The 20,569-nt window shown below is 41.5% G+C and overlaps 1 protein-coding gene across 3 annotated transcripts; it reads left to right on the forward strand.

Moving 5' to 3' along the window:
- Positions 1-571: 571 nt before the first annotated feature.
- On the forward strand, positions 572-19,957 carry upf2 (UPF2 regulator of nonsense mediated mRNA decay). Of its 3 annotated transcripts, none has more exons than XM_058408518.1 (22): positions 572-731; positions 4,033-4,410; positions 4,528-5,307; positions 5,393-5,553; positions 6,532-6,723; positions 6,827-6,982; positions 7,151-7,254; positions 7,514-7,599; positions 10,428-10,536; positions 10,658-10,771; positions 10,863-10,979; positions 11,184-11,369; positions 11,462-11,665; positions 12,196-12,471; positions 12,593-12,776; positions 15,147-15,298; positions 15,588-15,689; positions 15,787-15,885; positions 16,336-16,503; positions 16,731-16,872; positions 16,974-17,094; positions 19,112-19,957. In XM_058408518.1, the coding sequence occupies exons 2-22, from the start codon at positions 4,037-4,039 to the stop codon at positions 19,119-19,121; spliced, it is 3,837 nt and encodes a 1,278-aa protein (XP_058264501.1). In that variant the 5' UTR covers positions 572-731; positions 4,033-4,036; the 3' UTR covers positions 19,122-19,957. The 3 variants fall into 3 exon arrangements, with proteins under 3 accessions (XP_058264501.1, XP_058264503.1, XP_058264502.1); XM_058408519.1 differs by having other exon boundaries at positions 600-731; positions 4,036-4,410; XM_058408520.1 differs by lacking the exon at positions 19,112-19,957 and having other exon boundaries at positions 16,974-17,098.
- The last annotated feature ends 612 nt before the right edge of the window (positions 19,958-20,569 follow it).

Genomic DNA, 20,569 nt, shown 5'->3' on the forward strand with positions numbered 1-20,569 from the left:
CAAATAAATTCTTTGATTTTTCAATTCATTCATCCATCCAATCAGCCTAGTGTCTATCCCAGAAGACTAGGGACACAAGGTGGGGGGCAACCTGGGCAAGGTGCCAACCCATCACAGTGCACAATTACAATTTAGAGATGCCAATCCACCTTAGACATGTCTTTGAACTGGGGGAGGAAACCGGAGTACCCAGAGGAAGCCCCACACTCACAGGTCAGGGGTGAAAATCAAACCCCCAGCCCCCGGAGTGCAAGACAAGCATGTTAGCCCAGGGTCCACTGTGAATTCCCTTTTCAAATGTTATAAGCCTTGTAATAGCCATGATTGCATATAGTTGGCGGATTTGGCCTTTGACAGCTTGTTAAAACAGAAAAGCAAAGGCAGCTTATCGTTCCCTCCCGTCGTTGCTAAATACAGCGTCACGAAAATAAAACAGCTACCGGTTCAAAACACTTGGGTTTCCCTAAATGTACAGCTAGTTATATAAATACAGATGCAGTTAGTTTCTTCCAGAAGTATATCGCTAGAAAGGTCTCCTTGCTCTAGTGCTCTAGTGTTTAACTACGGAAGTGTGCTTGGTTGAATGGGGGAATTTTTGAATTTTTGTTCAGGCGCTCAAAATGATCCACTTTGGGGTCCTAACTAGCAAGGGAAGCTAGCGGAAGGGATACGAGTAAACCATCTCATTAAATCTACCTTATCTCATGGTTTTCTTGTTGCTTATTTTGAAGGTAAGATTATTTGTAATGAACAACGGTCACTGAAATGCATGATCGCCCGATGGTTTGGTGGATTCGCTCTGTTTATTGGTGTCGGTGATGCTGGTGTTTTGATCAGTGTTTACATACAAACCTCTCTGGACGGCCTGAAGATAAAAAAAAAACTGTAGTATTTAACGCTCACTAACCAAACAGTGCCCCTGACACTTAGCTGTGGACACTGGCTTTCAACACCAGCAAATGTCTTACTGACCAAAAACCGGGACCGTGTTAATATTTGCATCGTTGAGGGAAATATGGACGTGTGAAGTTTTTAGCACTCCTAAGTGTTAGCCATCACGCCTACTACTTCACCAGCTAGTATTTTAATAATTGAACGGAGGTGAATGTCTGATGAGCTTGGTCATTAATGTTTATTTATCTTGTGGTCTTATTTGAATATATAGGTTGAATTTGTGCTAGTCAACGACGTTGGAAAAGTGCAGCCCGCTAATATCGTCACATCTGCAAGCGCCGTTCATTTCCCCATGGCTCGGTGATATATAATTATTACGGCCATGTTGCTGTTGCAAACGAAATGCACCCTAGCTAGCTGAAGGAACTTTTATTTTAAAGGTGCAGAGGATTTTTTTAAAATTCCGTTTGTACAAATAACCTGGTAAATAAATAAAACGTAATTTGAAGAAGAAAAAAAATGGTGAGCTTAGCAAAAGTTTATTAAGTCGCTGAGAAACACCCCCCCCACCACCACACACACACACACTTCCGGTCCACACTGCTTATTTGTGTTGGAATGCGCCTCCTGTCAAACATTTTATAGACAATATATGAGCCACTTCATGCGCAGTTCCGCAGCTTGCAGCTTGTAGTTCCCGGTCTATAGCACTTTAAAACACACACATATACAGAAAACATCCCAACTTATAATTTTAAACTCGTCAACCAGGGTCTTGGTTCCTAGCTACCAGTTCCTTCCCTGCTTACGGAGTGACGTCATATCAACATGGCCGCTCTCACTTTGAACGGTGTAAATTCCCCTTTCTCTCCACTTACACGAGTTTATAGCAGAATTGGTGTCAAAAGCAGTTAATATCCAGACACAGCAGCTGAAAAGGTCAACATTTCAGTTATCACTCATATAATTAACGTTTGCCAGCTATTTTGTTGCTAAGCTGCTTGCTGTTGGCAACTCTTGTTGCTGTGCCTCAGTTTTAGTCAAAAATGCTGCATGAAGGTTTGAAGTTCACTATTATTCGAGATGCACCAATACCTGCCCAAGCCCTTAACTGTAACAGAACAGACACATGTTTTAATATGTTTTTTCCCCCCTTTGCACATTCAATGTCCTAAGGAGGCAAATGAACTTGCAAATTGCAATTTACACAGTCCCACGAATGCAGCATGAGATCCTGTGGTGGAGGGGAGGCTTTGTGAACATGGGTGGCACTCAATCAACTCACTAACTGGCATAATCTGGCATAAAAAAAAAACAGGACTAATCTTTCCTAAAGTATGTTTAGTGTAAATAGTTTAATGGTTTCCCAGCTCCCTGCCTGCTTTAATCATTAAATAACAAAAGTATTTATTAGATCACAGGTTCACAATTCTGGTCCTTGACAACCCAATCCTTTACATTTTATTGTTTTTCCTCTCTCTCTCTCTCTCTCTCTCTCTCTCTCTCTCTCTCTCTCTCGTTAGTTTTTTTTTTTAATTAAATGAACAAATCAGGCTGCAAAGAATTTACTTGTACTCTGTTTTTGCTCTGGCTTCACAAGTGACACATGATTTCTGCATACAACTTTGTTTACCTGTATGGTAACATTGTGCAAGATTATTTCAGTAAATGATTAAAATATTGAATAGTTGACCACATTCGTAGCATTAAAAAAAAGTATGGACCGATCAGTACTTTCTTTAGTGCTGTCAAGGTAAAAAGTACAGGTATTTTGTTAGAAAATGACTCAAGTAAAAGTTAAAGTCAACCATTATAATTCTACTTGAGTAAAATTCTAAAAGTATCTGAAATAAACTGTACTTGAGTATCAAAAGTAGTATTTTCATGAATGTACTCAATTATGGAAAGTAGAAGTAAATAAATAAAAAAGCAAGACTGTAATAATTTAGAGAATTATGAATTTAATTCTGTATTGCTTTTTTTCTTAAACTTCTCTAAGTGCGCCACCAAAAGACTTGCATGAAAGAAAGAAGAGGCCTTTAGAACTTTGTGAACTGTATTGTAATGAAGTGTACAGTATCAGTGTTTCCATACATGTGCACTTGTAACTAAGGCCATGTCCACTCGTACCCGGGTATTTTTAAAAAGAGAGATTTTTCTCTGCGTTTTGACCTTTCGTCCACATGCTAATGCAGTTTGAGGTCGCAGAAAACGGAGCTTTTGGAAAACTCCTTCCAAAGTGAAGATTTTCCAAAACTCACCGTTTTCAGTGGTGTGGTGTGGACGGGGGAAACAGAGTATTTGATGAATTGACATTATTGTCTGTGTGCTGGTCTCCTTGATTTGACATCATCTTTGTTTATGAAGATATTTTGTGCAATAGCAGATTTGCATAAACTAGTGACTGTGTTAACGTTTTTTACTGGACTTTTTACGTGTGCACATACACGTGCAGTTACTCACACATTACGTTCATGAACAGAGGGCCGGAATGTAATACAGAGCTCACTGCTGCTACATACAAAACTCCGACAACACAAACAGCGATGGCGGTTTTGGACGAGACCCGGTCAGACTTCTACATTCTATAATAAAATTTTCGCATGTCAATGGCATCGCTTTCACGCGACGGGCCATTGTTGTTAAACTACCAGAACCGGTAATAAAGTTTTGTCTAGGCTTCTGATTGGCTAGGCATGCTCCTGACAGCACGTAACAGGGCGTTTTGCGTTTTCATGTGGACAAAGATATTTTTAACACGTAGGTTGTTTGGACAGAATTAAAAAAAAAAAAAGTTGAAAAATCTCTGTTTTTTAAAAAATACCCAGCTACGTGTGGACATAGCCTAAAGTCATCACTAACCACAAACTTCCTTTACCCCAAATTTGGACGCAGGTTTTTTTGTAGTAAGTAACGAAAATGCTGAACAGAAAATAGTAAAAGTATAGAATTTGTTTCAAAAAAGTAGTGAAGTAAAAGTTGACAAATATAAAAACTCAAGTAAAGTACAAAAACTCTCAAAAAATACTTAAGTACTGTAACGAAGTAATTTTACTTCATTACATTACACCACTGGTAACTGGGTCCATTAACTGTTTGATGTTTGCAGCAAAATAAAATGAATCTCTGTTGTTTCAGAAGCATGCCGGCTGAACGCAAGAAATCAGTAAATGCTGATGAGAAAGAGGCGGGTTCCTTTAGTAACAAGGAGAGGGAGAAAGACCGAGACGGAGACAGAAGAGCGACGTTCTCCCGGGACAAGGGCCGAGACGAGAGCAAAATGAGCGGAAAAAAAGAGGGTGGCAAGTCTGCCGAAGATAAGAAACGAAGGATCGAGGAGGAGAAGAGGAGGAAAGAAGAGAAGGAGCGGAAAAAGAGGGAGGAGGAGAAGCAGAAGGCTGAAGAGGAGCAGAAGAGGAAAGAAGAAGAAGAGCGAAAGCAGCAGGAGGAACAGGAGAAGAAGCTGCTGGAGGAGGAAGCAAAACGACAGAAAGAAGAGGAGGCTGCTCAGCTTAAGTAAGATTTATTGTTGACATTCTCTGATTTGAACATGGTGTACACATTGTATAGGTTTTAAATTCTGGGCTTCAGGAACTGTTGTTTTTGCAGATTAAAAGTTGTGATTCTCTTTAGGGAGAAGGAGGAAGCTCAGCAGCTTCACCAGGAGGCATGGGAGAGACATCAAACCAGGAAGGAGCTGCGTGTGAAGAATCAGCGTGCGCAAGAGAACCGTCCTGAAGAAGCCTTTTTCAGCCGCCTGGATTCCAGCCTGAAGAAGAACACGGCCTTTGTTAAGAAGCTCCGTACGCTCACGGAGCAGCAGCGCAGTTCGCTCTCACATGATTTTGACTCGCTCAACCTCAGCAAGTACATTGGCGAGGCAGTCAGCTCGCTGGTGGAAGCCAAGCTGAAGATCTCGGACGTGGGCTGCGCTGTACACCTGTGCTCACTTTTCCACCAGCGCTACTCCGACTTTGCCCCACAGCTGCTAGCCACCTGGAAGAGACACTTTGAGGCACGCAAGGAGGAGAAAGCTCCGAATGTCAGCAAGCTGCGCACAGACCTGCGATTCATAGCTGAACTCACTATAGTGGGCTTGTTCACTGATAAGGAAGGACTCTCGCTGATCTACGAGCAGCTGAAAAACATCATTGGGGCAGACCGCGAAACCCACACCCATGTCTCTGTGGTGATCAGCTTCTGCAAGCACTGTGGCGACGACATCGCCGGGTTGGTGCCTCGGCGCGTGAAGAGCGCGGCGGAGAAGTTCAGCCTGGTCTTTCCTCCCAGCGAGATCATCAACGCTGAGAAGCAGCAGCCCTTCCAGAACTTGCTGAGGGAGTATTTCACTTCTCTCACCAAGCACCTGAAGAAAGACCACAGAGAGCTGCAGAACATTGAGAGACAAAACAGGTTATAGGCTCTGCTTGTTTATTTCTCAGACAAGCTAAGCTCCTGTAACTGTTCTTAAAAACATTTTCTCTGTCCCTTCTCTCAGGCGTATCCTTCACTCTAAAGGAGAGTTGAGCGAGGATAGACATAAGCAGTATGAAGAGTTTGCGACATGCTACCAAAAGCTGCTGGCTAACACTCAGTCTCTGGCTGATCTACTGGATGAGAACATGCCTGAGCTCCCTCAGGACAAAACGGTCCAAGAAGGTACACACACACAAACTTTTACTAATACAAACTAATATGGTCACTGATGTCTTGGATTCAACACACGTGCTGTGGCTTGCAAAAGTATTTATCCACTGCACCTACAAATATGTGGCCTTGCAGACTGGAACTGGGAATTGGCTGTTTAAAAAAATGGGTAAGGAAAAGGGATGTTAAAGTTGGTTTGCTTCTCAGAAATTAATCAAGGTATTTAGGAGATCCAGAGCAAAAACATCTGCATGAGGTGAGATTTTTTTTTAAAAATGCAGCATTTCCATATTTACAAAAACTTTCAGAAACTGATTTTCTTCCTATTTTCATTTGTATGGTAATGAATGCAAATAATCCTTGTGGGTAATTTGCATATAATGACCCCACAAAACTCCAAATGGTCAACGAGGGTAAATCCTGAAAAAAAAGAAAAATTGGAAATTATTTTAACTCGCTACTGTGCCAATAAAGTATTTAATAATAATAATAAAAATTAATTAATGTATTTTTTATCAGCTGAGGAATTTGTTTATAGCCATCTCTATTTTTTTTAAATACTTTTTATAATTACAGTTTTTATATAATTTATATAACATAATTATAATTTTTAGAATTGAATGATTAGATTTGTTGGACTTAATTGTTTTGTCTCGCTTTCTATTTTTCTAAAATATTCTTTTCTCGAATGAATGATAATAATATGAACCAGCTGGTTTTCACAAAATGTTCTTGATGGTAGACTTTGTGCTTGGTCTAGTAAACTAGCATGAGGATGTGTTTCTGAACAAGATGCTAAAGCTCTGCTATGGGTTGCTTTGGATAAGGGTGTTTGTAATATGCTGTAAACATAATAAAAATAAACAATTTGCATCATGATGCACCTCACTGCTTAATACTATATATTCTATCTGAAATTTTGAAGAACTTCCTTACAGAGCCGGAGAAGCTTGTTGTTGTGACACTGTGTGTTGTGCACTTGTGTGGCAGAACACGGCCCAGGGATCGACATCTTCACCCCAGGGAAACCCGGAGACTACGAGCTGGATGGAGGGATCTGGGAGGACGAGGACGCACGGAACTTTTACGAAAACCTGGTGGACCTAAAGGCTTTCGTTCCTGCCATTCTGTTCAAGGACAATGAGAAGAGCAGCCAGAACAAAGACAAGGACGAGAGCAAAGGTGCAGAATCCTGATCCGTGTCTGGTTTAGATCTTGGGTGCACTGTGGGTCAGTTTATTACATCTACAACTAAATGGTAACGGAGTTGTTGTTTCTTTCGCAGAAGGTAAAGAAGGCCGTGAGGGGAAAGATGTGAGCTGCACAGAGGAGCTAGAGCTGGAGCTCGAGGCTCTGGATATAGCAGACGACACACTGGAGCTCGAAGCTGCCGATGAGGCTGAGAATGAAGAACTGGCCAAGAAACTCCTTGATGAGCAAGGTGGGTAGCGACATGATCATAGTATCACAGTTAAATAAATACTGCACATGCTCATGCAGATATTTTAAGTTACAAGATTGGAAAGATAGAGAGAGAGAGAGAGAGAGAGTCATTACACTGTGTTATTGTATTGAGGATTAAGATCAAAATAAATTTCTGCTTGTAAAGAACAAGAAGACGAGGAAGCCAGCACTGGATCTCATCTTAAACTCATCGTTGATGCTTTCATCCAGCAACTTCCCAACTGTGTCAACAGAGACCTGATCGACAAGGTAAACACATACCACAAACACCTGAGCGATTAACTCAGCACTAACAAACATATTTATATCGGTCTGGATGTAGGACATCATACATGCTTTATGGAGCAAGTGTGCTTGTAGGTGTGACTCGCACCATTTTAAGGAACCTGTCAGACCTGAGAGAAATGATTTAGTTCAAATTACAGATCCTTGTTCTGATTTTTATGATGGCTGAACAAAATGTGAATACTTTTTCCCAAAATCTTTGTTTGTGTCTGATTTCTTCCAGGCTGCAATGGACTTCTGTATGAATATGAACACGAAGTCCAACCGCAGGAAGCTTGTCCGTGCGCTCTTCACTGTTCCCAGGCAGAGGTAGCCTTCATCTCCCAATCTGCCACATTTTTCATACCTGTTTCTTTTAGAGCACTTGTTTTGGGAAACCTGGGGCCTTTCTGCTCTTGGCTTTGGTTCCTTTAGATAGACTATATTGCCAAAAGTATTTGCTCACCCATCCAAATAATCAGAATCAAGTGTTCCAATCACTTCCATGGCCACAGGTGTATAAAATCAAGCACCTAGGCATGCAGACTGTTTTTACAAACATTTGTGAAAGAATGGGTCGCTCTCAGGAGCTCAGTGAATTCCAGCGTGGAACTGTGATAGGATGCCACCTGTGCAACAAATCCAGTCGTGAAATTTCCTCGCTCCTAAATATTCCACAGTCAACTGTCAGCTGTATTATAAGAACGTGGAAGTGTTTGGGAACGACAGCAACTCAGCCACGAAGTGGTAGGCCACGTAAACTGACGGAGCGGGGTCAGCGGATGCTGAGGCGCATAGTGCGAAGAGGTCGCCAACTTTCTGCAGAGTCAATCGCTACAGACCTCCAAACTTCATGTGGCCTTCAGATTAGCTCAAGAACAGTGCGCAGAGAGCTTCATGGAATGGGTTTCCATGGCCGAGCAGCTGCATCCAAGCCATACATCACCAAGTGCAGTGCAAAGCGTCGGATGCAGTGGTGTAAAGCACGCCGCCACTGGACTCTAGAGCAGTGGAGACGCGTTCTCTGGAGTGACGAATCGCGCTTCTCCATCTGGCAACCTGATGGACGAGTCTGGGTTTGGCGGTTGCCAGGAGAACGGTACTTGTCTGACTGCATTGTGCCAAGTGTAAAGTTTGGTGGAGGGGGGATTATGGTGTGGGGTTGTTTTTCAGGAGCTGGGCTTGGCCCCTTAGTTCCAGTGAAAGGAACTCTGAATGCTTCAGCATACCAAGACATTTTGGACAATTCCATGCTCCCAACTTTGTGGGAACAGTTTGGAGCTGGCCCCTTCCTCTTCCAACATGACTGTGCACCAGTGCACAAAGCAAGGTCCATAAAGACATGGATGACAGAGTCTGGTGTGGATGAACTTGACTGGCCTGCACAGAGTCCTGACCTCAACCCGATAGAACACCTTTGGGATGAATTAGAGCGGAGACTGAGAGCCAGGCCTTCTCGTCCAACATCAGTGTGTGACCTCACAAATGCGCTTCTGGAAGAATGGTCAAAAATTCCCATAAACACACTCCTAAACCTTGTGGACAGCCTTCCCAGAAGAGTTGAAGCTGTTATAGCTGCAAAGGGTGGACCGACGTCATATTGAACCCTATGGATTAGGAATGGGATGTCACTTAAGTTCATATGCGAGTCAAGGCAGGTGAGCGAATACTTTTGGCAATATAGTGTATATATGAACGCATTAATTGTGCTTCGATCCGTGCCAAAACGATTGCAAAAGAACTCAGGAGCGGTTTGTGTCTGGTGAGAAAGCAACCCGAATCAACAGACCGACCATTTTTCAACCATCACTTAAAATGGTTCTTTTCTGAAACATCTAAATTTAAACAATGTTGTCCTGATGAAACCTTGATTCCTGCTCAAACTAATCATAAATAGCATCTACAGCTAAAAAGAGAGCCACAATCAGCTCACAGAGTTGACTATAAATTTTGATAGATTAACAATATAATTATAATTTTACTCGCAGGTGACTTACATGAACACATTTTGCTGTTTGTTTAAGCAAACCAACAAACTACTGATCTACAGGTCTGAACACACCCTCAATGAACACTAGATGGAGCTCTTGTGCCTTTTATCCTTTTCAGATACAGAACCATAAACTCTAGCAGATTTATTAACCCCTGACACAAATAATTATGTACACAAATACTGTAAGTTTTTCAGCTCCGTATCATGACCCTGTTTCACTCGGGCATAACTGCAGCGAGACTGATATAAACAGCTACTAATTTTCGTTAGTGCAACAAATAACAACAGGAAGAAGTCTGAAGTCAGTAGTCTGGGGCACTCCTAAGCTGTGTCCCAAATAACTTGCTCCACATTATGCGCTTTTACTATGCACTATAGATAGATAGATAGATAGATAGATAGATAGATAGATACAACTTTGTAGTAGTATATGGCCGTTAGAAGTGTAGCATTGTCTCAATTGGAACAAGATTTTTTACTAACCAGAACCATTAGCTGTCTTCCAGTCGATAGCAAATGAGTGTAATGTGACATCGTTAGCTTCAGCAGAATATAGTGCACTTTTAAATGTTGGAAAATAAATCGCTCGACGTGACTTTAAAAGACATTTATAAAATGTCTTGTACGCCAGAGTGTCATCAGCCATCTTAAATTATTATTTAAGTGTGTAAGCAAAGCTGTGAGTATTGAGTGTTAAGTTTCCAACATTCACACTGTGTTTTTTTTTCTGTTTAGTGACATTAGTGAATTAGTGAATCATCCAGGTATTTGAAATCCACTTGGAGCTTTCAGTGTGAACACGTGACTCAGTTTATACTACTCTATGGAACAGAATAGTGCATCAGTATGTAATTTGGGTTGCAAAGTACGACATTGTCATCTACACACCTGGCTGAGAGTATATGAATGATGAAAAGAAAAGAAGCATGTAAATGTCTGTGTCTTCTTCGTGGACTTTCTCATATTTAATTGCCTTCCTATGGTAACCACAAGAACCCAAAATTGGGAGTACAGGAATACCAGCCTATGATTTTTTTTGTTTTTTAACCAAGATTTTAAAAACTGTTTTTGCATCTGTATTTACTTTAATCTGAGCGATGACTGTTCGTTATTGTGTCGCACGTTATTTTGCTATTAAAATCAATTTCCTTTCTTCCTCCTTCAGGCTAGATCTGTTGCCTTTCTATTCCCGGCTGGTGGCCACTCTGCACCCATGCATGTCTGATGTTGCGGAGGATCTCTGCTCCATGCTTAAAGGAGACTTCCGATTCCATGTGTGTACTAGATCTGCGTCCTAGCCTCACACACTCACACATAGACCACATTACACACTAATCCTTCTACCGCAGTCCTTCTATTGATCCTGAGGTCAAAACCTTTTTTTTTCTATCACAGGTAAGAAAGAAGGACCAAATTAACATTGAGACCAAGAACAAGACTGTGAGGTTTATCGGCGAGTTGGCCAAGTTCAAAATGTTTTCCAAAACAGACACGCTGCATTGCCTGAAGGTGAGAGCCTTCAGTTTACAAGTGTCTATTTTTAAACCCAAACCAAATCACTGTTTGTTTTGTAGCAATGTAACACTCCTGTGATCTGCAGATGCTGCTGTCTGATTTCTCTCATCACCATATTGAAATGGCCTGCACTTTACTGGAGACGTGCGGGCGTTTCCTCTTCAGGTCACCTGAATCTCACTTGCGCACCAGCGTCCTTCTGGTCAGTAGAAAGCCAGCTGCTCACAACAGTATTATCATGATATAAAGAATTGAAGCTACTATTGCATTGCAGCTCACTATTACCTCCATGATCAATCCATCGTATCCGTTTTATTCACAAGCTTCATGACTGCACAGTCAAGCATCTAATAATCTACTTGTATTAACGCTATAGTAATATATATGCATATCGGGTGAACTACAGGAGCAAATGATGCGGAAAAAGCAGGCACAGCACCTGGATGCTCGCTACGTGACGATGGTGGAGAACGCCTACTACTACTGCAATCCTCCACCAATGGAGAAAACTGTGCGCAAGAAGAGGCCACCTCTGCAGGAGTATATCCGCAAACTACTCTACAAAGACCTGTCGAAGGTGACCACTGAGAAGGTGCGAGTCCTCATCCTACTGTCTCTCTCTCTCAAGTCAGAATAAATTCTACTGGCTTTTTGTTCATTTACATTGTAATTATGTCTGTTCAGGTGTTAAGACAGATGCGCAAATTGCCCTGGCATGAGGCAGATTTAAAGAGCTACCTGATCTGCTGCATGGTGAACATCTGGAACGTGAAGTACAACAGTATCCACTGTGTCGCTAACCTCCTGGCTGGTCTAGTCGCATATCAGGAAGATGTGGGTATTCACGTAGTGGATGGAGTACTGGAGGATATACGCCTTGGCATGGAGGTGCGTATTTTGTGTGTGTATTTGTGCTAGAGAATGCATGCCAAGACACAAAAAAATTTGTCAACTCAATATTCCAAGATTTCTATGCAGGGAAAATTTCAGATTTAGACGAAACTGCACACGCAGTATATCAGTACATGTTGTAACACAGCGCTGTTGAATTCTTGCATCTGATTGGTCAGAAGGTCTGTTATTCGTTATAACTTCTGTGATGGGCGCCCACTTAATCAGATCAAGATTTATTATTGTTGTTTTTTATTTATTTGTTTGTTTGTTTGTTTGTTTGTTTGTGCATGTTTTGCAACAATAATACACATTGGGGTAAAGGTTTTTTTGTGTGTATGTTAATCATTAAATAATATATTTTACATGATAGAAGGGTTCACAATTATTGTGATATGAAAATGTAATACCAGCACACAGCTGGCAAAATGTCAGACTCTAGTGCCTAAAACATTTTATACTATTTAGTTGACCCAGCCTGTCTTTAGAAACGTGTTGGAACAGTGTGAACATTTTGTCTGTTTCAGGTGAACCAGCCGAAGTTTAATCAGCGGCGCATCAGCAGCGCAAAGTTCCTAGGCGAGCTGTACAACTACCGCATGGTGGAGTCGGCCGTGATCTTCCGCACGCTATTCTCTTTCATCTCATTCGGCGTGAATCAGGATGGATCACCCAGTCCCCTGGATCCCCCTGAGCACCTGTTCCGTATCCGCATGGTGTGCACACTGCTCGACACCTGCGGTCAGTACTTTGATCGTGGTTCCAGCAAGAAGAAGCTGGACTGTTTCCTCATCTACTTCCAGGTTCGTTTTTTTCTCCTTATTGTGAACGGTGTGAAGTTCTGAATTAGTCTGACTGGAAACTGAGCACTGTGCAGTCTTACTGTTGTACCAGACTGTAATAGTGGTGTGTTTGTGTGTGTAGAGGTATATCTGGTGGAAAAAGAGTTTGGATGTGTGGACTAAAGATCACCAGTTTCCCATTGATATCGACTACATGATCAGTGACACGTTGGATTTACTGAGACCGAAAATGCACCTGTGCTGTTCTCTGGAGGAAGCCTGCCACCAGGTCACCGAACTGGAGAGAGAAGTCCTTATCAAATTGGGTAAATGTTCTTCTATATGCCTGTGTGTGTGCGCGTGCGTGTGTGTGTGTATTTTTGTTCCACTAAAGAGACAAATCTGAGAAGTATATACATGAATATACTTCTATGAGATTCTCACCTCAATTAAATGAAACAACGATCTATTTTTGGATAAGCAACACTGCACACTGCCTCGCTAGGTAGAGCTTTCAGCCTATAAAAATAGCATGACCAAAACTCTTACATTGTCAAAAGTTGTTCTCAAACCTGGAGGATTGGATCAGCTTGTTCCATACAAAAAGATGAGCAAAGAATGTTCACAATCAAGCTTTCATAATAAACGTTTGCTTTCATTTCCGTCAAGATCATTGGAATGTTTCAGATGAGTATTAAAGGTCTCTGTGTGTGTGTGTAAGAGAGAGAGAGACATTTTGCTGTGCTAGTTATCCCAGTTCTGTGTTTCTGTCATCCCTGCTAAGCAGCATTCCTGTGTGTGTGTGTGTGTGTGTGCACGCATATGTGTGTGTCTGTGAGGAAGTCCTTTGACTCACTCAGAGTTGTTCATTTTCCTTCTTTCTCCTTTCACACCTACATACCGAGAGAGAGAGAGCATTCTTTACCCAGATGTAATGGTAATATCAGCACCCAAATTCCTTTGTGTGGCGTGTTTCGAAGGTGTTGACCTGGAATCTAGTCATACCTGTGTGTGTGTGTGTGTGTGTGTGTGTGTGTGTGTGGTATTCTGAGTAAATTTCTTTCTAATGGTAGCAGAAATAGGAGTTGGTTCTCAAACCCTATACTTATGCCTTTCTTGTTGTGATACACAAAGGGGCTCACATATTTCCAGCAATGGATAAAAGAATTTGCACAAGCTCAAACCCATGTAATGTACCTGCAGTGGGGTAATTTAACAGTCATTAGTAATTCAGTATCACTCTGACACGTGGAAGAGCCTGGGTATGTTTTTCCTGTACGTTTGTATATTCACGCCTTCACGTTTATTTGCCTCAAGCCTGTTCATATGAATTGATTATTATTATTGCTGTTATGGCTTTTATGTAACTTTAATTTATGGTGATGATCATTTAATAAAAGATTTAATACATTAAGCTTCACATGAATTCAAGTAAAAGCAAATTGTAAAACTAAATGTTATCCTGGAGTAGATTTTTTATTTTTTTAATATAGTCAGCCGTTGATTGGAGTCTCTAAATTGCCCGTAGTGTGTCATTGCGTGAGTGTGTGTGTGTGTGTGTGTGTGTGTGCCCTGCGATGGGTTGGCACTCTGTTCAGGGTGTATCCTGCCTTGATGCCCGATGATGCCTGAGATCGAAGAATAGATCGGATAAGCGGTACAGACAATGAAATGAAAATATTCAGTCGTATGTTGAGCTTGTAACTCTGCCCTTGATTAGGAAAAACCATTAAAAAAAATGCTTCCTCAGCTTGGAGGTCCTACTCGTAAATGTGGGACGGTCCCCAAGTTCAGCAAGTGATATCAAGTCAACATGGCTGCTCATGGATGAGCACTTCTTACCGCAAAACGAGTTATACTCTATATGCATGTTTTTGTTTTAGATCAATCATTATTCAGATACAGCTGAGTAAAGGCGAGCACAGAGGCATCCATCCCCTCCCTCTCCACTGTGTAGTTTGAATGCACAGAGGTTAAAAATGTCGTCGTTCTGGATTCAGACATCCCATAATTTGGAGTAAAACCACATGTAGCTGTTATGGTGAGGTGTCCACATACTGTAGCCACACGCCGTAGTTTAAAATATTTTGTCTAAATCCAGAATTGTAAGACATAAAACTTATCTTCCATTACAATTGCTTCATTTTCTTTCGAATTAGTATTCTAATTTTGTTTTTGGAATGAAATTTTTATATGAAAACCATTTTAATAAAAAGCATCGTAATATGCTAATAAAAAAAAAAGTTTGTCATCAGCTTCTGATGTAAAAAGTTTGTGCCTGCACTACAGGTCATCGAAGATCACGTCTTCTTGCTCCAACTAACTGGTGCCTTTTATGTCGTAGGCAGAATGCTGTTCTGCTCTCAGCATGAATTAGGTCAGCGTGTGCTGCTGCTCGTTCCACTTATTGTTCGAAATCTAATCCTGTTTATATGTGCGAATGCAAATTCAGCCTGTGCTTGAGATTACAGAAAGAAAAACACTAGAACGGGCTCAGAAGCATGATTAGAAAATTATTATTGTTTTTGTTATCATTTTGAATAAAAAGGGGAAATAAGACTGAAGCAGATAAGCTTGTGGAAGTGAAGCAGGATATCTGTAAGTACGGGTCTGCAGAGACGACCGGCTGCTATTGTTCTCACAAACATGATAAACACTGTGTGTGTGTTTGTGTGTATGTGTGTGTGTGTGTGTAGGCTTTGCTACAGAGAAGGATGGAAACTGTTCCAGTAGCGTGGGGGAAGGAGAAGCTCTCGATGAGGAGGACGAGGAAGATGAAGACGAACGCGGAGCCGAGACTGAAGAGCAGTCCGGAAACGAGAGTGAAATGAATGAACCTGAGGAGGAGGTGAGTGCAGAATGCCATGACTATGCTGTTGAGGCCGGAGTAGGAGAGGTAGTTTTGGTGTATGGCCACAGCTGGAATGCCACTTCTGCACCCATGTGCAAAGCAGTTAACTTAATGGTAGCTGGGATGCTGGAGAATTTTTTTTCTCTGCACAGTGAAAACTAGTCTTACACAAAAGCATTTTGATTGTGAAGAGATATGATCACGGACATGATCTAGGAAGGAAAAACAGGTTTCGAGTTTAAAGAACCATTGTAAGATGTTATGACCTTGGTATGTGCACATGCAGGAAGCCTCTGAGAACGAGGAAGAAGAGCATGACGAGGAGGAAGAAAACACAGACTACCTGACGGACTCCAATAAAGAGAACGAGACCGATGAAGAAAACAACGTAAGCATGCTGTGATTCGGAGAACGAGGGTTTGGTTAGATTAATCAAACAGGAAGTGGTTAAATGTAAATTATATTTCGGAATTTGTGGTGTGTAGGAGGTGATGATCCGTGGTGGTGGTCTGAAACACGTGGCCTGTGCTGAGGATGACGACTTTATTCAGGCTCTGGACAAGATGATGTTGGAAAACCTACAGGTGTGTAAACGTATTAAAATATGCACACCATGCACCACACACCATAGCAACCTAGCATCCTCCTGGAATGTCCTAGCAACCGTCTGGGTTAGCGTAGCAAACACCTAGAAACAGTTGTGTTAACATTGCGCCCTTGTAGCAACATGCTAGCAACCACCTTGCAACACCCAAGCAACCAATTGGGTTAGCCTAGCAACCACCTAGAAACACCCTTAGTGACCAATTGGGTTAGCCTTGCAACCGCCTGGAATGTCATAGCAACCATCTAGCAACACCTTTAGCAAATGCCTGGAATATCATGGCAACCCTCTAGCATCCAACTGAGTTAGCGTAGGAACCAACTAGCAACAATCTAGCAGTTGTCTGGCATATAGTGGTAAAGTGAGTAACAACAAAACATAATGCTTTGAACTCCTTTCGTTTTTAATTTATTTCTGTGTCTTTGAGCAGCAGCGCAGTGGCGAGGCAGTGAAAGTGCATCAGCTTGACGTTGCCATCCCGCTGCACCTGAAGAGTCAGTTAAAGAAAGGCTCCGCCCCTGCATGCGCAGGAGAGGCAGATGATGACATCGACACCATGCAGTTTGTAATGCTGACCAGGAAAGGCAACAAACAGCAGGTCTGTGTGAAAGTGTGTGTTGGCTATGGAATGAATAGTTTGGGCTGAAGCAGTAGGGTGTGTTCAGGAAGTGGCTAGGGGAAAATTATAGCACACACACACAGTTAAATCCCCTACACTGCTTAAAAATACTAAATAAATTTGTAAGCAAACTTGCTTTTTACAACATCCTTCTAAAGGTCAATCTGCTCCTCACATCCTGATTCCTTAAACCCTTTTGCTTACAGTTTAAGATCCTGAACGTGCCGCTGTCCTCACATCTGGCTGCTAATCACTTCAACCAGCAGCAGGCAGAGCAGGAGGAGCGCATGCGCATGAAGAAACTCACTCTGGACATCAATGAACGACAGGAACAGGAAGACTACCAGGGTGAGAGAAGGAAAATAGAGCAGTACATTTTTAGGATCTTAATAAGTGTTGGTTCAGTTTTTGTTGACCCCTTTTTTTTGTTGTTGTTCTTTTGCACACAGAGATGATGCAGTCGCTGGCTCAGAGACCTGCCCCTGCTAACACAAACCGTGAGCGCAGGCCACGCTACCAGCACCCTAAAGGAGCACCAAATGCAGACCTGATATTCAAGACTGGAGGAAGGTAAAACATTCAGAGTGCCTTTGGATTATAGAATATATATATTTGGCTATACAGAATTGAATTCTTATTGTATTGCCAGATATATTTGCTTCTTGCTAGAAATAAAAGCTAAAACAAATGTTAAATAAATAAATAGACCTTGAAATATTAAGAAATCAAACAAGGTTAACACAAGTCTTCAATCCCTCCAGGATTGTGTGGCCAAAATTTTTAATTTTGCATTCTTTCCCCAAAAATTACATGCTTTTTTCCAGAAAACTACTTGAAATGACATATGAAGACACATAAGTTATAACTTTCTGTGATCAGGTTTGACATGTAAAAGGAAAAAGGCTTTGGATTAAGGTGTTGTCATGTCATAACACATCTTGACCTAAATTTGCAAAACATGTGTAGGGATTTTTAAAAATTGCAAAATTCTTGAGATATCACAGATTTTTCTTGATTTTGCATTCTGTCTTGCTACTGCAAAATCCTGCAGAGCATTTTTTTTTTGTAATCTTGTGCCAGGTGATACTAGACTAGCTCAACTGAATACAAGATGATTTCACTTTTGCTTTTGACAATGTGTATATGTCTAAGATAATAATCTGCTCAAGACACATTTTATGGAATGAATATTTCCTGGTTGCTCTATCTGTAGAAGTACTGTAGGGCAAACCAGAAACACAAACGAGGTGCTGAGCGGGGTGGTGGAGTCAACAGCTAGAAAGACGGACATTTCAGAGCAGATCAGTGATCCACTTTAAACAGTACACAATAAAGCTGTCGTTCTCTTTCTTGCACACATGAGTAAGACAGGGAACTGTTGTGAAATGATGTTTAATCGTTTAATCATAAGTGTTCGGGTTTGTGACATTAAAGAAAGTCCAATAAAGTTCACACGCAGTCGAAAGTGCTAGGAAACTGCTTCGCATCAAAACGGGGTCTTTTCATTGTGATCACCGTATAATTATCAATGGAAAATTTCTTTTAATGCATAGCCTATAAGGTCTATAAATTAAAGTATTCAGACACCTGACTGACCGCCAATCCCATATGTGGTTCTTCCTTTGAAACTGTTACTACATAGGTTGATGGGCACAGTTGTATGGAATGTCTCTGTATGCTGTAGCTTTACAGTTTCCCTTGACTGGAACTAAGAAACTCAAACCCTGTTCCAGCATGACCATGTCCCTGTACACAAAGCTCAGAGCTCCATGAAGGCATGGTATTGAGGTTAAGGTTGGAGTGGAAGAACTCGAGTGTCCTGCACAGAGCCCTGACTCTGACTCAACCCCACTGAACACCTTAGGGATGAACTGTTACCGTTAAATTTCCTTCTGGATTCATGCACATGGAAATGAACATGTTGGTGTCTTTGGGTTTGTGTTAAAAAAATACAGCTACATAATGCTAAAATTGTTAATAATTGTGGTAAAACATGAAATGTTGACCAGCAACAGAGTGAGGTGTACAAAACACACACAACAACTCATAGCTGTTATTCAGAAATGTTTTAACCCCATATTTCTTCTCAGAAACAAGTCATCAGGAAAAAAGTAACTGCTGGATCTGATCAGAGGAGTAAGACATGACAGCATGTGCTGATGTAGTAAAATAACACCAGGATGTTGGGGGAGCTTTTGCCAGCCCAAGCTTGGTTCTTGTCCTTCTATATTCTGACTTAACAAAAGATTTAACCCCACTGAACACCTTTGGGATGAACTGGAACACTGACTGCACCCCAGACCTCCTTATTTTTCAACATCAGAGTCTGATCTAACTAATGCTCTTGGAGCGTAATTATTACAAATCCCTACAGCTACAATCCAGCATCTAGTGGAAAGATCCTAGTTCCTTTAGAAAGATTAGACAATATTATAACAGAACAGGGGAATAAATCTGGAATGAGCACACACGGGTGAAATGGTCAAGGTGTCCACAAACCTTTGGCCATATATTATATGATTATCGAGAAAGCACACACATGGTCTGAGGATTTCTACTCATGAAAACATGCTGTTCTTCCTCCTAGGAGACGCTGAGCGAGCGAGCAATCGCATGAAGAAGAGAGAGAAACAAAGGGAGAGCATGGTGTACTGCTCCCTCACTGATGGGAAACCGTACTCGCTACAGACTCCAACTTACACCAACCTGAGAGGGAGAGCAAGACGACGAAGACGAGCCCCATCAGCTCTACGGCTGCGGAGTTCAACGACCAGTACGGTTCACACACAGAAGAACAAGATATGGATGCACACACACACACCCACAAACAGATATCTCCAGTTACAGACATGTGATGGACAGACAGGCTCCAGGGCGCAGACTGCACATGTGTGAAGGCTTGCAGAGGGTCAGTATTTGCTGTGAGTGTGTTGAATTGTTTCAGAAGCTGCATCACACTGCAGCGAGGAGAACGTGGTGACCAACTTGCAGAGGGTTAGAAAACTCAAAAGGAAGCAGGGCCTGGGGAAAAAAGGAGCAAAACGTTTTGGGCAGCTCAAGACATGGGAGTGTGAGAGTACTGTAGAACACGCTGCTTCCCTCAGCAGGAGCAGAGGAGTTGGACAAGCAGGGGAAACTGTTGTGCTGTTTATTTTTCATGGGCAAGCTTTCTAATTTGTAAGTCATTTGCACTCCTGGATCTGTTTCTTTCTTTCTATCTTTCTTTCTTTTGTGCTTTATATTAAGTTTTGAATGAATGATCCCTTTTTCCTGGTCACATTCGCCTGACTCTACTGGCAAGTGATTTTTCTCTCTGTTGAGCAGCTTGTATCAAAATAGAAATATGTTCTTAGAGATGGCAAAAGGCCTCAACATATCCTTTATGTCACTGAATATTAATATTATACATTAAAAAGTGAATTAATTGCTGTGATCACGACGTCTCATGTTATTTCTTTTGCTCCTACCCTACAGAACAGGATAAATTACCGTCTGGATTCGTGCACATGGAAATGACCGCGCTGGTGTCATTGGATTTGCAAAGCAATATCATAAGTGGCACCTATATTATGCTGAACTGGTTAATAATTCTGGTAAAAAGCATGAAAGCATCTATATCTGTAGTGAGCTTAGGCAATTGTGGAGTTAATAAATGCAACAGTTTCATACTGAGCTTCATGATTGTGATGTCCATAAGCCAGCATGTTGACCACCAACAGAGTGAGGTGTACAAATACACACAACAACTCATAGCTGTTATTCAGAAATGTTTTAACTCAAGATTTTCTCAGAAACCGGTCTTCAGGGAAAGTAACTGCTGGATCTGATCAGAGGAGTAAGACATGACAGTATGTGCTGGTGTAGTAAAATAACACCAGGATGTTGTGTGGGCTTACGCCAGCCCAAGGTTCCTGTTAGTCCTTTAACAGCATATTCTCACACTTTTACCAAAAGATTCTACATTTTTCGATGTATTAACTATCCACAAATGCTTTTATATTACACATCCTAACACGTTTATCTTTAATGTCATGGACCATCCACA

Source organism: Hemibagrus wyckioides, linkage group LG14, assembly GCF_019097595.1.
Source record: "Hemibagrus wyckioides isolate EC202008001 linkage group LG14, SWU_Hwy_1.0, whole genome shotgun sequence".
NCBI classification, from domain to species: domain Eukaryota; kingdom Metazoa; phylum Chordata; class Actinopteri; order Siluriformes; family Bagridae; genus Hemibagrus; species Hemibagrus wyckioides.